The sequence below is a fragment of the Neopelma chrysocephalum genome, unplaced genomic scaffold (assembly GCF_003984885.1).
Source record: "Neopelma chrysocephalum unplaced genomic scaffold, ASM398488v2 Primary Assembly neopelma1_97034, whole genome shotgun sequence".
NCBI lineage: Eukaryota > Metazoa > Chordata > Aves > Passeriformes > Pipridae > Neopelma > Neopelma chrysocephalum.
The window spans coordinates 3036182-3051194 of NW_020925676.1; the positions used below are offsets into that span (position 1 = coordinate 3036182).

The window sequence follows — 15013 nt, forward strand, 5'->3', positions numbered from 1 at the left end:
TTATATAGATCACGTTTCTTTTAAGTCTGCTACATAACAAGGTCTGTGCTGTCACAAAACCAATAATAAATGTGTCCCATATGAACCCTTTCTACTCTAGGTTTAGTAAAAGGGACAAAGTGATGTAGCATGACTAAATCTTGAAGTAGAGAAGGAATCTTTTTATAATGATTTCATAAAGAAAGCAAATTATTATAATGAAATATAGCTTGCCAAAGCAGAGAAATTCCAAGAGGGTGAGCAGATATTCAGGGTTATACTAGAGGAAACTGAATCACAGAATCATTGAGATTGGAAAAGCCCTCTAAGACCATTGAGTGCAACTATTAACACAGCACTGCCAAGTCCACCACTAGCCCATGTCTCTAACCCACATTCCTAAATGATAAACATTTTCATTGCATTTATTATCTATTTTCTAGCTAAATAAAAGATTTAATTAGTATTGATTTTTACAGACATACTTGGTTTTATATTTTTTCTCTCTCTTCAAGCAATGGAAGAAATGCTTTTTGTTTGCTGTTGGTGATTCAAAAGATACTACTGTGTTTTTTCCAGTTTCCATCACCTGTGCTGCTGCATCTTTCCTTTGTGCATTCACCTTCCTGCCTCTCTGAGGTACATAAAGCCTTGTGCAAGTGTCTGTAGCATTGGCTGACCACCTGAAGCTTGTAGGACACCTGCCCCATTTTTAATAGTCTTGAAGTTAATGGCCCCTTTCCTCACTTGTGGAATGGTCACAGATCACAAGTGAGAAAAGGAAAAAAAAAAACACAAAAAACCCAGAAAATAATAGGACAGAATTGTTCATCCAGAATTTGGTCAGAAGCAGGTATGCAATCTTTGGACATCCAGGGCATGAGATGCCAAATGCTTCCACACCTAGTTCTGCTGTAGCAGACAATAAACAGCCCAGGATTTTCACCACCACGAAGAGTAAATATAAGAATAAGGATATGTAGGATAGAGAAGGAGGCCAAACTGCTATAGATGACAATTACCTTTCTTAATTGATAAAGTCGGTGCCATATTTCATAGAATAATAGAATCACAGATTGGTTTGGGTTGAAAGGGACCTTAAAGATCATCATGTTCCAATGCCCTGCCATGGGCAGGGACACCTTCCACTAGACCAGGTTTCTTAGAGCACCATCCAACCTGGCTTTCAGTGGATCTGGGAGAATTTATCAACTCTCTGAGATTATATCTCTGAGGGCAGTACCTTGTGACATATTGATCTGATATGGCACCTCTTCACCTCTCAAGCCTACTCAGCATTCAGGACTGATGTCAGAGGAATCACCGTAAATATTAGAACATGTTTGTCAGTATGAACATGCTTGACAGAAGTCTGAGAGGGGAAGGTAGCCAAGAGTTAGTGAGTTTGTTCGTGGCATGTCATTACTGTTCCCTTGGAAAGGTGTGGAGTGTTTCCCAAGTCCTCATTCCCCCTGGCACAGCCCACGTTTCCATCTACTGTTGCAGTATGTGTAGGAGTTGACCTTGCCAGTCACCTGCCCAGGAGTACCATGAATGTGAATGTGGACATCTTCTTACAGATCCAGAAAGAATTGATGGAGGAGACAGAAACAAGAGTCATTACAAGCAAGTCCATCTGTAATGAAAATCCCAAAAAGTAACAGAGGTCATATGCAGCTTAGATTTTTTTTTTCATTTTTGTTGTTGTTGATACGGAGAATTCTTGACTTTGAAAAGACAGATGCTGAGAGAAAAATGTCTTTTTAATTAATAGAAGTAACAAAGGTTTATAGCTTGTAATGGACCCCTGCAACTGGAGGTCAGAAACCCACCAGGTCTGTATCAGTCTTCTGGCAAATACTGCTTCCAACAAATGAAACCCACTATCTCTAATTATTCTTATCTTACCAGGGTATCTGAGCAAATATAAAGATATATTGTATATAGATATATATAAAGATATATGCCTTGAACTTGGTTTGTTTTTATACACAGACCTTGGCTACATAAAAACTATTACAGTTAGGATATACAGCTCATGGTGTGGAGTAGGTGTCCCTCCTCCCTTCAAGCTGACAGTTTCAGCCTGTGATCTATCCATGGGTCACAGTAACCTGTCAAAGTAGGTTTAAATTTATTACATGAAAAACACTCATGAAATGTAAAGGTCTACAAATGAAAAAGTTGAAAAATTTTTTTTAAACTGAGAAAGCTAGAGAAATGTGTAGAGTGTACTGAGTTGCATCTGATAATCAATGAGCCTCATACTATTACTTATTCTATTTTCCATATATGAAAAACTTGTACTGGTTAAAGCATTTCTATGCCCTTATGTCTGTTGCCATTAAGAGGACTGTACTGCTTTAACTGCACAGTTAGAACTGGAGAAATCTGTATTCTTTATAAGGATGAGCTCTTAGGTAACGTTAAGTTTCTGTGGTGTAGCACCTCGCCATTCTTCAAGGACCATTACATAAATAAGAAGCTGAAAGAGTTTTAAACCAGATGTTGGTATTTTTAGAGGTCATGCTGCTCTCACAAAACATCTTGTCCTGAAATAAGGGCTTTAGGGGAAGATACGAAGTCCTTTTTGTTTGTCTGACTGTTCTCTTCCACCTTATAAACTATACCTAATTCAAACTTAGTTACTAAGTTGGTGAAATAAGGCAATAAGTTTTTAAAATGGACTTGTAAAAAGCTCTACAGAGGCTGCTTTGATTTCTACACAGCTCCAGCTTCAAAAGCCTATGTGTGTTAATAACCACTCTCTGTCTCCCAGCTGCTTCCCAGCTTGTGCCACCATGCTGACTGGACTTAAAAACTCCTGTAACAAAGCCATGCCCTGTAGCAGGCTACTGTCAGACCAGACCATGACGTCTGGTAAGAAAACTGGTTTCAGAATTACATTGCAAAATCAGTTCTATAAGGTGAGGGAGAGAAAACAATTTGAGGAGTGGCAGTTTAGAAAGATTATTGGATTTCGGATTTTATCTGACAGTGTAAAATAAATGGTTATTCAGTGGAATGAAACCATTCACTTGGGCTTGTTTTACTATCAGGTGGCATTCCAATATGGGTTTTCTTCTCGATCTCCAAGTGAAGTGTTTGTTTATTATGCAGTGTAATGTGTAATGAACAGTCGTTTGTCTCTTTTTTTGTTCTTGTTGTTTTGCAGTATTTTCAAAAAAAGTAGATGATTTGCTGCAAACAGTTTCTTGGCAACATAAAAGATTGTGCGTCAGCCAGATCCTTATAACCCATTAAAAACATTAATTCAGTGCAGTCACAGGTTTTAAGAGCCATTGTTGTCCGATACACTTCTCTTTGTACAGACCTGCATATGCTAAAGAAGTGTGAAGGTGAAACCTTTTAAGTCATGTCATTTGTGATAAAATGGCCCAGAACAGATACTTAACAAAGTGCTGTAAGTGACCAAGTCTTTTGTTGATCCCTGAAGAGTTCATTCTGCTAACTCACATTAAAAGCTAATGAAATTTTAGCTGCTACAACATCTGGATTAGGTGGGTTTCTAATTAATGGCGGTCTCCATCTTCTTTGTTATTTATGAGGACAGGCTTGTCTGAGGGGGTGTTTAACATTTCCTTACCACTTGACCCCTCCACAGCATTCTTAAGAAGTTGTAGGAGGTCTTTCAGATTAGACAATTTCAGGAGTTCTGAAAAATTCCCAAGAGACATACTGCAAAAAGTTTGTCAAAGTAATTAAGTCAAATTATACTAATCCAGCATTCTCTAGATGTCTGCAGTTCTTCTGCCAGTAACAGAAGGAATTTTGACTATTTAAGAAAACAAAACATAACTAGTGGAATGTTTTCTTTCTTTATGTCAGGTACAAGCCCTAGAGGTAAGAAATCTGTATCAGCTGAAGGTTGATTCGCTAAGTAGAGATCAGCTGGCCACAAATAAGTAGAGCCAACAGTTATAAAAAATTACTGATCCCTGAATGACCATGAGTTTCTGAGGCCTCACCCTAATCAGGATACATTAGTAAAGAGACTTAGCAATTTTTGGACAGAGGCTTGATTTGCTTTTAGAAAGGTAAAAATGGGTTTTGAAATTTAACAATAAATATGATTTCTTCCAATTGTCTGTGCTTTTGATATCCTTCAGCTGCAGCTGCAAGACTGGAGTTCCCATCTCCAAGTTAAAATGGACTGTCTTCCTCATACCTGGACAAAACAGTCTGGGATGCGCAGTTAAATATTTCTGATATTAGAGAGCAAAAGCGCACCTTAACAATTCCTTCCAGCAGTAACTTAGGAGTAACTCCAGGACACACATATGCTATGACTATTGGATACTCCAGTGTATCTGTTCCAAGAGTCGTGCTCTCATGACCTCAAAAAAACATAGCAGAATTTTTCAGGTTTTGCATAAAAATGGGTCACTAGCGTTTATTTGAGGGGGATAGAAATATGATTAAAATGTGTGGAACTGTGAGCCAACTTTTACAGCATGTGTGCCAAGAGTTGAAAACACTTGTGCAGGTTTGTGGTGCTCTGCTCATGAAATTGTGGCAGTTTCAGTTAATTAACTGAAACCCACTGAAGTTTTCTGGAAACAAAGTGAGCAAGGGTATTAATAGGTATCTCTTTGACTATCTGCATGTCAATACTGGTTTGACTTCTTTCAGGAGGAATAAAAATGTATCTTATGTTGTCATTTTTGTGCAAGAACACAATTGATAATTGAACATAATTGATAATTTCTCAATTATCAGTCATAAGCATTAAAGGCATTGTAAGATATATTATGAGTAGTATCTGGGAAGGCTGATAGGCTGAAAGAATTTATTTTTGTATAAATAGCAGCAGTACTTGGGTGGTTTCAAATTCGTTCATATGGACTTGTAATATGATTTACATGAGTTACAAAACACACAACAAAAGGAGATTTTTGCAGTGGCTGTGTGCCTGTCTTATAGGACACATGGACACTTTCTGGCTGGAGGGTACACAAGAAATTTTTACAGCCTCTTCCTTTTCTCCCTCTGTTTCTTGCTCCTCTATTAATAATTGGGGAGTCTTCAGTATAGACTGATTAAAAATTCTGCCTCCAACCTTGTCTTCCCTCTTCTAACATTGATCTCTGTCTTTTACAGTTTTATGCCCCTTTCCCAAATGGAGTTGGCCTCTTGCTTTCTTACTTGCAAAACAGGGGCCTCTTTTCTATGAGTAAGAGTATTAAAAATATATATAGAAAAAAAGACCTCCCAATTGTTAAGAAAACTGGGAAGTGCTTTGCAGTGAATTGTGAGAGTTCATACACTCTGGGACTTCAGTCCTACTATCTGGTACTGTAATAATTTTGATTTTGGATTTCAGTGGTCTCTGAGTTATGCTGGGTATTAAGGTGAAGGGGAGGATTTCTGGATGTATACCAGTACTCCAGGGTTAGTGGGGCTGAACTGTACTGCTCACTGCACAGATTTGCTTTCTTTCGTCTCAGAACACAATCTTACGTTAATACCTGATTAGCTCTGCACCAAACAATTACCATTGCCCAAAGAAGATTGCAAGACTTGCTTCCTATTTCTTGGACATTTAAGTGATTTTTTGACTGCAGAGAACTCCCACAACTTAAAAGAGGAGCAAGAGTGTGCAGTGACAGGAAGGTCTGCAAGGACAGAAACAGTGTGGGCCTGTATAGCAGGGCAGAATTTGATGGTGTGTGGAGGGACAGATGTTATGTGCTACATAATTAATCCATTTAAATAGCTGACTTTGAGGAAAAAACACACCCCAGTTGCTTAAGTCCAGGTTTAAATTCATGCACAAGTTTTTAAATGGGGCTGAATCAGATACACAGTGTGTTTTCTTAATACTATCATGAATGAGCTTCTGCAGAATTGGGACCTAAGCATGTATACCATTGAGCTTTTTCATGTGCAGATTATTGACTAATCCAAAAAAATCTGGTCCAGAAGAAAGGTAAATCTTGGCTCTGCCACGGGCTCTGCTGTGACCTAAGGGCAGTCATTTTATCTCCTCAGCTTTTGTCCCCTCTCTGTAAAATGGTGATAAGAGCATTTTCTTATCTTACAATGGAGTAGTGGTGATAAATATTGAGGATTATGACATGGTTAAATACTGTGGTAATCGAGGCCATTAAGCACCTTGAACACTTCTATTCATTGGCTGCTTTTCTAAAGTGAACTATTGAGCATTTTTAATTTTTTCCAAGTAAACTCAAGGAAATGAGTTTATAAGGTTTAATAAATAAAACCTGTAAAATGTCAGCATTAAAATGTGTTGTGTTTTCTGAATTATGTAACTGGATGTTTTGTATCTTTCTCTTAAGTCAGCCTACCTGCTCTTCTTCACTGCTCCCTTCAGTGGATGTAAACCTGAAAATAGGAAGAAAAGGCAATGTTGCTATCTGCTATTAATGGACTGTGGCTACGAAATTCAGGAATTTCTGCATTTGTCATTTTGGGTCCTAATTTTAGAAATCAAAAAAGTTAGGGGACTGAAATTTATAAGGCATCTGTGACCAGTAAATTGAAATGAATTTTGGGGAATTTTTAGGGTACCCATCAAGGGAAATTAAACACATTTGTGCTTGTATATAAAGAAAAAAATAATGAAAAATACATTGGGCAGAGTCCTACTGCCATAATTCTACAAGGAGTCTGCAAAGATGCATCAGGATGTACATATCATTTGTGTACATTTGCAGTAGCACCCATCCCAAGAGCAGCTGCCTGGGTCACTTCTACCTGGCTGTGGGTCCATCCCCAGCCTGTCTCTGCTGCACAGAGGTGGCCACTGAGCTTCCGTCCTGGAGCACTCAAATTCCAAGATGTCTACAAGGCAACATAGCAGCTGTTCTTTATCTCAGCACTCAGGGAAAGTTTCCTTCCTTGCAGGGTATCTTTCTGTCTCTTGACATCCTGCTTCCAGCCAGTTTGACGCCTTCTTGCACTTGGACCTTCTTGCCTTCTGTGCCTCAGTCACAAATTACCACTGTGCTACAGTTGCAATTAGAATTTCCCCTGCACAAACAGCCAGTTATCTGTCACGTCACAGTAAATAGATTTGAAATAGTCACCTAGTAGAACAGAAAGAGGAAAGGAAAAAGGAAAGGAAGAAGAAAGTAAGTTCTCCAGGTTTCTGGTTGCCTTTTGCTGGGAAGCTGCTTGGAGCAGTGCCTCAAAATGAGGCACAGGAACATGCCATACAGATGTGGTCAGGTCTTCACTGACTGTATGAGCAGCATAAATTTTGCTCACATTAGTGGTAACAGCTGTACTTCACATCATCCCTTGTCATCGTGCGACTGTGGTAGGATCTGTTGAGCTGGAGGCCTAATTTCCAGTATCTGCTGTTGCTGTTTCCATGAGATGGTGGAGACATCACTTACAGGATACGATGTGTTCACAATTCAGATCTCTTCTTGCAGATTTTGTATGCTTGTTTTCTTTCTCAAAAGAACAAAACACAGAAACTGAAGTGTTAACAGGATTGGATTCATTATTGATATATCTCAAGGCCTGGTTGGATGAGGCTTTGAGCAACCTGGTCTAGTGGAAGTTATCCCTGCCCATGGCAAGGGATTAGAATGAGATGAGCTTTAAGGTCCCTTTCAGCCCAAACAATTCTGTGATTCTGTGATCTGCAATGTTCAGGTCAATGTCGATTTAAGTTGGTCTAGAGCTGTATTTTAGAATCACAGAATCACAGAATATGCTGAGTTGAAAGGGACCCACTAGGGTCATTGAGTCCAACTCCTGGCCCTGCACAGGACCATCCCAAAGAGTCACGCCCTGTGCCTGAGCGTATCATGCAAACACTTTTTGAGTTCTGTCAGCCTTGGTGCTGTGACCAGTGCCCTGGGGAACTTGTTCCAGCACCCAACCACCCTCTGGGTGTAGAACTTTTCTCTAAGCTCCAACCTATACCTTCCTTGACACAATTTCAGGCCATTCCCTCAGGTCCTGTCGTTGGTCACCACAGAGAAGAGATCAGTGCCTGCCCCTCCTCTTCGTCTCACAAGGAAGCTGTAACTGCAATGAGTTCTCCCCTCAGTCTCCTTTTCTCCAGCTGAACAGACCAAGTGCCCTCAGCCGCTCCTCATACGGCTTCCCCTCAAGGCACTTCACCATCTTCATTGCCCTCCTTTGGACTTAATGGCTTAATATCTTTCTTATATTGTGGTGCCCAAGACTGCCACAATATTTCAGGTGAGGCCACTTCAGGTCAGAGCAGAGTGGGACAATCCCCTCCCTTGCCTGGCTGGCGATGCTTTGTCTGATGCCCCCCAGGACACGGTTGGCCCTCCTGGCTGCCAGGGCACTGCTGACTCATGGCCAATTTGCCATCAACCAGGACTCTCAGGTCCTTTTCCCGGCACTGCTTTCCAGCCTCTCATTCCCCAGTCTGTCCGTACATCCAGGGTTGCCCCATCCCAGGTGCAGAATCTGGCACTTTCCCTTGTTGAACTTGATATGGTTGGTGATTGCCCAGTCCTCTGATTTGTCAAGGTCTCTCTGCAGGGCCTCTCTGCCTTGGAGGGAGTCAACAGCTCCTCCCAGTTTTGTGTCATCTGCAAACTTGCTCAGTGTCCCTTCCAGTTCTGAACATGTTGATGAACATTATGAAGATGTTGAAGAGCACAGGTGGAGCCCTGTGGAACCCCACTAGCGACAGGTCGCCAGTCTGATGTTGCCTCATTCACTATTACCTTTTGTGCTCGACCCATGAGCCAATTGGTCCCCCATCACATGATGCGTTTATCCAGCTGTGGGCTGGACAGTTTGTTCAGAAGAATCCTGTGAGAGATAGTATCGAAAGCTTTACTGAAATCCAAAAAAATTACATTGACTGGCTTCCTTTGATCAACCAGGACATGCAGGAGGGGTTTTATGCAGCACTGAGGCAGCATTTGGCAATGGGAAAGTCAGAGTTAATTGTGCAGCTGACATCTAGAGTCCACATTTGGGATAAGTGACATATTCCTCCTGTATCAAAACCCAACATTTTTTGAAAAGCAGTTTTTTTCCATATGACACCTGTTGAGACGGCCAAAGCAACACAGAAACAGTCTTCTTCCAAAAATAGGACAGGAGAGGGATAGATCCTTTATTGTAACAAGTCACTGATGTTTATAGCCCTTGGCATAGCATACATGTTACACTACAATTGGTGTCTTCAAATAAACATGCGTCAGGATTGGCTGCCCTGTAGCACGATGATTCAGCAGTTGTAGACTCATAGTGACTAAGCTCTAGCAAGCTCATTGTGATTTTGCAAAAAGTTCACGATATCTGCTTTTATAGTCCTGTCTTCCTTCTGACAGACCTGCTGTCAACCCCAACAGACACCCAAAGAAGGTTATAAATTCAGTAACCTGCTTTCTTTTTTCCCTTTCCCAATAAAAGGGGAAAAAAACTACTGTGTATTGTCCCCTCTCCTGTTCTCTCCCCTGTGTTTGCTGGCTGGGGCTGACAACCTAAAGTATGTCTGGGAGTGTGCTTGGGACAGGAAGGGTGGCTCAAATTGCTTCAGACAGCCCAGGGAATCTGAGGTGCTAGAACTGAGTTTAAATACCTGTATATCCAAGAATCATGTAATCTCCAATGTCGTAATCTGGGCATGTCAGGAAGTGATACTGTCATTGTCTTCCTCTGATGTTAATTAATAAAACTGAGTTGTCCAAGGTTGATCAGGAAAACAGCAGCTGCTCAAGGAGTTCAATTCAGGTCTAAATTAAGTTCTGAGTCCTTAGTTATAGGGCTGTGTTTGTTTATAGGGAATCTCATGGACTCATCCAGGTTGCTGTAAGGATCTCCGGGGAATACACAAATAGCAACATAGGAACCTTTAGGGGCTATCTAGTCTATCCTTCCTGCAATGAGAAGGAACACACCTTTCAGTAGACCAGGCTTCTCAAAGCCCTATCCAGCCTGGACTTGAACACTTGCAGGGGTGAAGTGTCCATCACCTCCCTGGGCAACCTGTGCCAGTGTTTTACCACCCTCACTGTAAAATACATCATCCTTATATCTAATCTGAATTGATCCTCTTTTAGTTTAGAACCATTACCTCTAAACAAACAGTTATAAATCAATATTGCTGTTTCTGTCATTGATGAGGACTGTGATGTGAGATTTCCTTTGTAGTCTGGCAAAGAGGGAACAAAAATTAGTAAATCTGCTTATTTTCATGAGGTGAGGTCAGTGACAACTTTGGTGAAATTGTTCTGAGCTGTGTTGTTGAAACAGTCCTGGAAGCTGATGCAGACACTGACATGCACAGTAACTGTGGATATATACCAAAAAAGTGGATAGCTGAGGTTCCAACTAACCCATTTAGCCAGCCATAAACTGTGAAAACAGAGACCAGAACTTCTCCCCGCAGTTTATATCTAAAAATGAAATTTCAGACTCAAGCCAGTTTTTTCAAAAGCGGCTGTGCTGGAGTGGGGAAGCCAGGCAGTGTATAGGACCCCCACTGGTTGGTTGGAGGGTCAGGACTTCTGAGTAGACTTCTAAAGCTTTAATCATAAGAAGCAGCTCTAAGGAAGGGTGAGTGGCAGGAGGCAAGTTTTCTACTGGGACACAGAGGGCTCTTCTGGATTAGCAAAAGGTGCATGTTCCCCAGCATGGGCTTGCAGCTGCAGGAGGGAAGCATTTTGGCTTTAGCTTCCTTTTTCCTTTGTAATAATCCTTTACCACTGTGCACAGGTTTTAGCTGTCACTGCTGCTGGTTCCTGCCCCTGGTCCTGGTGCTGCCATTGATTGTTGCTGCTGTTGACACTCACATGCCCTTTGATGAAGTGGCTTTCACAGCCCCCATCTCTCTGCACGGACCTGCTCTTATCTGAGACGTTCATTACTGTTGTTTGCCAAAAAGGTTTATGTAACAGATGTTGCAAAGCAAAGGCAGAGAAGCACACACACACACTCACACCCCCTTATGGCAGAGGCTGTCAGAGTGACGGTGAAGGGAGGATGGTCCACAGGACTGGAGTAGCTCAGAGGCACAGCTGCATCTGTTCAAAAAGCAACTAACGCCTCTCTGTGATTATGCTTTATTTTCAGCTTGTCATCATGGCTGGGACTGTTCTGCTCACCTACTACTTTGAGTACACCGACACTTTTCAGGTGCATATCCAAGGTTTCTTTTGTCAGGATGGCAGTTTGATGAAACCCTACCCTGGGACAGAAGATGAGAGCTTCATTTCACCTCTTGTGCTGTACTGTGTGCTGGCTTCAACTCCGACAGCTATTGTGAGTATAAGGAATTATTTGAATTCTCCATGAACCCTTTCATAAATAATAGCAATAGTCCTGTGATATCTTTGTCCCCTGTCCTCTCTATTCAGCTGTAATTAATTCACACTTAGCCAGAGCTCTGTTTTGCCTCAGCCTAATATGATCTTCATCAGTTATCTCCAGAAGTAATTATTCTGAGCTAATCACAATGCAAGAGCAAGGGGTAGAGCTTGTTAAGCCTTGTACAATAGCTTGCTCACTTCAGTGCTTAGTTGTGAATTGCCAGGGCTCCAGAGAGGCTCTAATGCAAAATTTATGCATTACTGGAAATAAGAAAACAGGATAAAGCTGAAGTAAAACCCAGGTCAGACATGCAGTATATCCAGGATTATTTCCTGCTATATTAAAAGGACTGTTGAAGGGCTTTAAAAGGCTTGGATGAGCAAAAAGATGCTAAATACATGAATGCTATTTCCTTTTTATTTATAATCTCTTTATTTTTAGCAGTCACATCCACTAAACCTTTTTTTAGCCTGGTTTTCTTTACTATCCAACCAGTAAGCTGCAATGTAGCTGTTCTGTGCAGATGAAAATACTCAATTAGCTGAGTACATACAATTCCAAACAAATTATTGCAGTCAAGTGGTTAGCAAAACTTTGGCCCTCTTCTATTTTCTGTGCAGGTTGCAAATTTCACCAATTTTTTTTGCTGCATTTGTAATGACACTCATAAATTCCTATCAGACTCTATGGACTTTGTTTTATTTCTTTCCTTTTATTTCTTTCCTTTTAGTATTTCTTCCTGATATTATTTTGCTTTTCATCCCCTTCAAAAGTTGATTGAAGCTGTACATGGCATATTTGCTTGTGAATGGTGAGTGCTTCACCACAGTCCATTTTAAGTTTTGTTCTGTAGTAATTTTAGTGCATGAAACCGTATTCTTGTCACATAATGTGGTAAAAAGTGTGAAAGGGATCTGCAGAAGAGCCTATAGTTTTTGGTACAGGACACTTCTTGAAAGCAAGTAGGAGTTTTGAAATGGATTACATCAAGAGTTTATGAAAATCCTCATTTTGAGGATTTACTTTGATTTTACTTTGGGCTACAGTGATAAATGATTTGCAAGTGAAAAAAATAAATACTACATTTCTCCAGCTCCCCCATAAACATAGTGCCATTGTTTAGGGACTTAGCTTTCACAGGCATTTTCCGGAAGGGTAGATGGTGTGTCACTATCATGCCTTCATTCTGTAACAATGGTATTAGTTTGTCCCTTGATTAACTGATTAACTGGCATTGGGGGTAATGAATGTTGTTCTTTATTTGGATCTTCTGTTTAAATTCTTTCTCTGGCCAAGTTTCATGCTAGCCCTTCAGGTTTTGCTCTACTGGATCAGCATTTTCTTTCTTTTTAGTGACCCAAGAAGTTTTTCCTAATTACTCTTCTTTATGAAAAGCTGAGTTGGAGTCTTGACTTGGCAGTACTGGGTTAACAGTTGGACTTGATGGTCTTGAAGACCTTTGCCAACCTAAACAGTTCTATGATTCTATCAACAGTACTGTTTATGTAGTTTCTGTAGCCCATATTAAAGACAAAAAATGTAGCGAACATCAAATAAACTTTTTGGGTGCTGAAGAGACCTTCAGCTTAGTGCTGTGTGGAGCTGGACTGTGTGAACTGTCTCATAAAATGCAAACTGTCCAGAAACACTATCCTGGATGGATGGATTCAATGCTGGGTATAGGCTGGTAAGCTCTGCTTCTTGGGTTGTGCTGTGCTGTTGCACTGGTAGTGCTTCAGCTAGAGAGGACATGGTCAGGGTCAGCACATGGCTCTTGGCACTGTGCTTTGTGGTGATCTCTGCACACAACCTCAAGGAGACAGCAGATCAAACTTTCCTGGGAAAACATTTTTTATTTCCATTTTTAGTGTAATATGTACTAATACATTATTCAATCAATTTTTTGTATTATTTGTATCATTGTATCGTATTATTAATACATAATGTAATTATTTAATGTCATTACTTTTGGGCTAATCTTCAACCAGAGCATATGTCAGAGGGATTTTTTTTGTCCTCCTGACTGGTACTTATGGCAATAGAAGTAACTTCACTTTATTCCTCATTCCCATCTTCTTCTGAGAGACATTGCTCTCCTTGCAGGGTGATTTCAGACCTCTGCTTCAGCTTGTAGCTGACTCTGCAGACTGAGTTTTGGCAATGATCATTAATAAAAAGCTTATAAATGAGACAGAAGGTGAGCTCAGATTCTCCCTAAACTCTGTCCTTTTATTACCCTGCTGGTTAGTCCATTCAGAGTGTGAGTATCCTCAGCTGTCCTTCTATACCCAGATGGGTGCTGCCTGTCATTCAGGCTGCCCACAGTCTGGGGAGAGATGTTTGATCCAGTTGAGTCTCCCAGGAATTTCAGTGAAAGGAGCAAATGGAGCCATTTCTGTGAGAATTACACTCTCCCAAAAAAAGCTTCCAAAAAAACTCCACACAAACAAAAGAACCCACACAGCTGTGCTTCATGGGAGGGAGCCTTGTGTACATTCACTGTGGATTAAGTTGTAGCTTCACTCCCTACATTCTGCAGCTCCACCATGAGGACATGATTTAAGTCAAAGGCAATGCCAGTTCCTCCTTAAAATTACTTGTTTCTTCTCTGCACAACACTTTTTGCTTCATTTTCTGATGGCAAGCCAGTTGGTTTGGCTGGGAGGATTTGCAGTAGCAAACCTGATCTCTCTGTGTTGCCTTCATGTTACCACTGTCCTGACATCTCGTGATTCCAACAGTTTATTGGATTCCACCCATTCCAGTTTACTGTTGGAATGGGTGGAACCAGCAGCAAGGAGGTACTAGCTCATGGTACCAGCTAAAACTGGAGAAGATATCCTAGGAGTTTGTACAAGCTCCCTCATCTGAGGCACACGGAGTGTTTAAGTGGAGTCCTGTGTGCACAGCTCTAGGGAAGACTCAAGCAATGATTTTCAACATAGCTGTGAGGTGTTATAATGATTGCAAGCCAAAAGGGAACATCTTTGTGAACTTAATGGAATATCTCCGTGTCTCTGTCATTTGGCTGTGACAGTGTGCATGAGGAAAATGATTGCATGTCTTTTATTTCTGACAGCACTTTTCAGAAGTGCTTCTGTAGGTTGCTACTACTGTATGTGCATTTCCCTGCACTTCTAGTGGCAAAATAAATGAGACTGGCCTGGTTTTGTGCAGTTTTATTCATTGTTTTTGAAACACTGCCCTAAAAATATTCTGGGATGGCTCTACCACATTCATTAGTGTCCCTCAAGACTAGTTTTCCCTGCTAAGAGGTTACTGTAAAGCAGCCAATTCCCCAGTTGGTACTAAACAATCCTTACAGAGTTCAGCACTATGCCTACTGTGTTCTATCCAGTGTGATTTGTCTGCCCACCTGAGAGAAGCAGAGAGGCTTGGGAACAGAACCATCTCACTGAAATGAACACTGAACAGCAGCAGGAAGCTTCAAGGGCACTGTTCTTTGTTACCTGAAAGTGGAATAGTAAGTGCCACTACTGTTTTCATGCAATCTTCAGTTTCTTTCCTTTGGTTGGAAGCGGCAGCCTACATGTAATCATTAACTGACCAGTGCTGTTAATTTGTGCAAAGGATTATTTGTTTTCAGATAATGCTGGCATCAGTCAAATTGAACCAGTCTGATTATTAATTAGAAGCTGAATTACAGTGGTGATCTGAAGCAGGAGGAAATTGTTCAAACTTCCCTTTCTATAATCTGCACATACTATTAAAGCTT

General features: G+C 40.9%; 1 protein-coding gene across 4 annotated transcripts in view; it reads left to right on the forward strand.

Moving 5' to 3' along the window:
- Window positions 1-15013, forward strand: part of PLPPR1 (phospholipid phosphatase related 1) — a 130853-nt gene that overhangs the window by 88284 nt on the left and 27556 nt on the right. For all 4 annotated transcript variants that reach the window (XM_027671137.1, XM_027671136.1, XM_027671138.1 and 1 more), the window contains exon 3: window positions 11041-11229. In XM_027671137.1, coding sequence (XP_027526938.1) covers window positions 11041-11229 — 189 coding nt within the window. The remainder of the gene's footprint in view (window positions 1-11040; window positions 11230-15013) is intronic.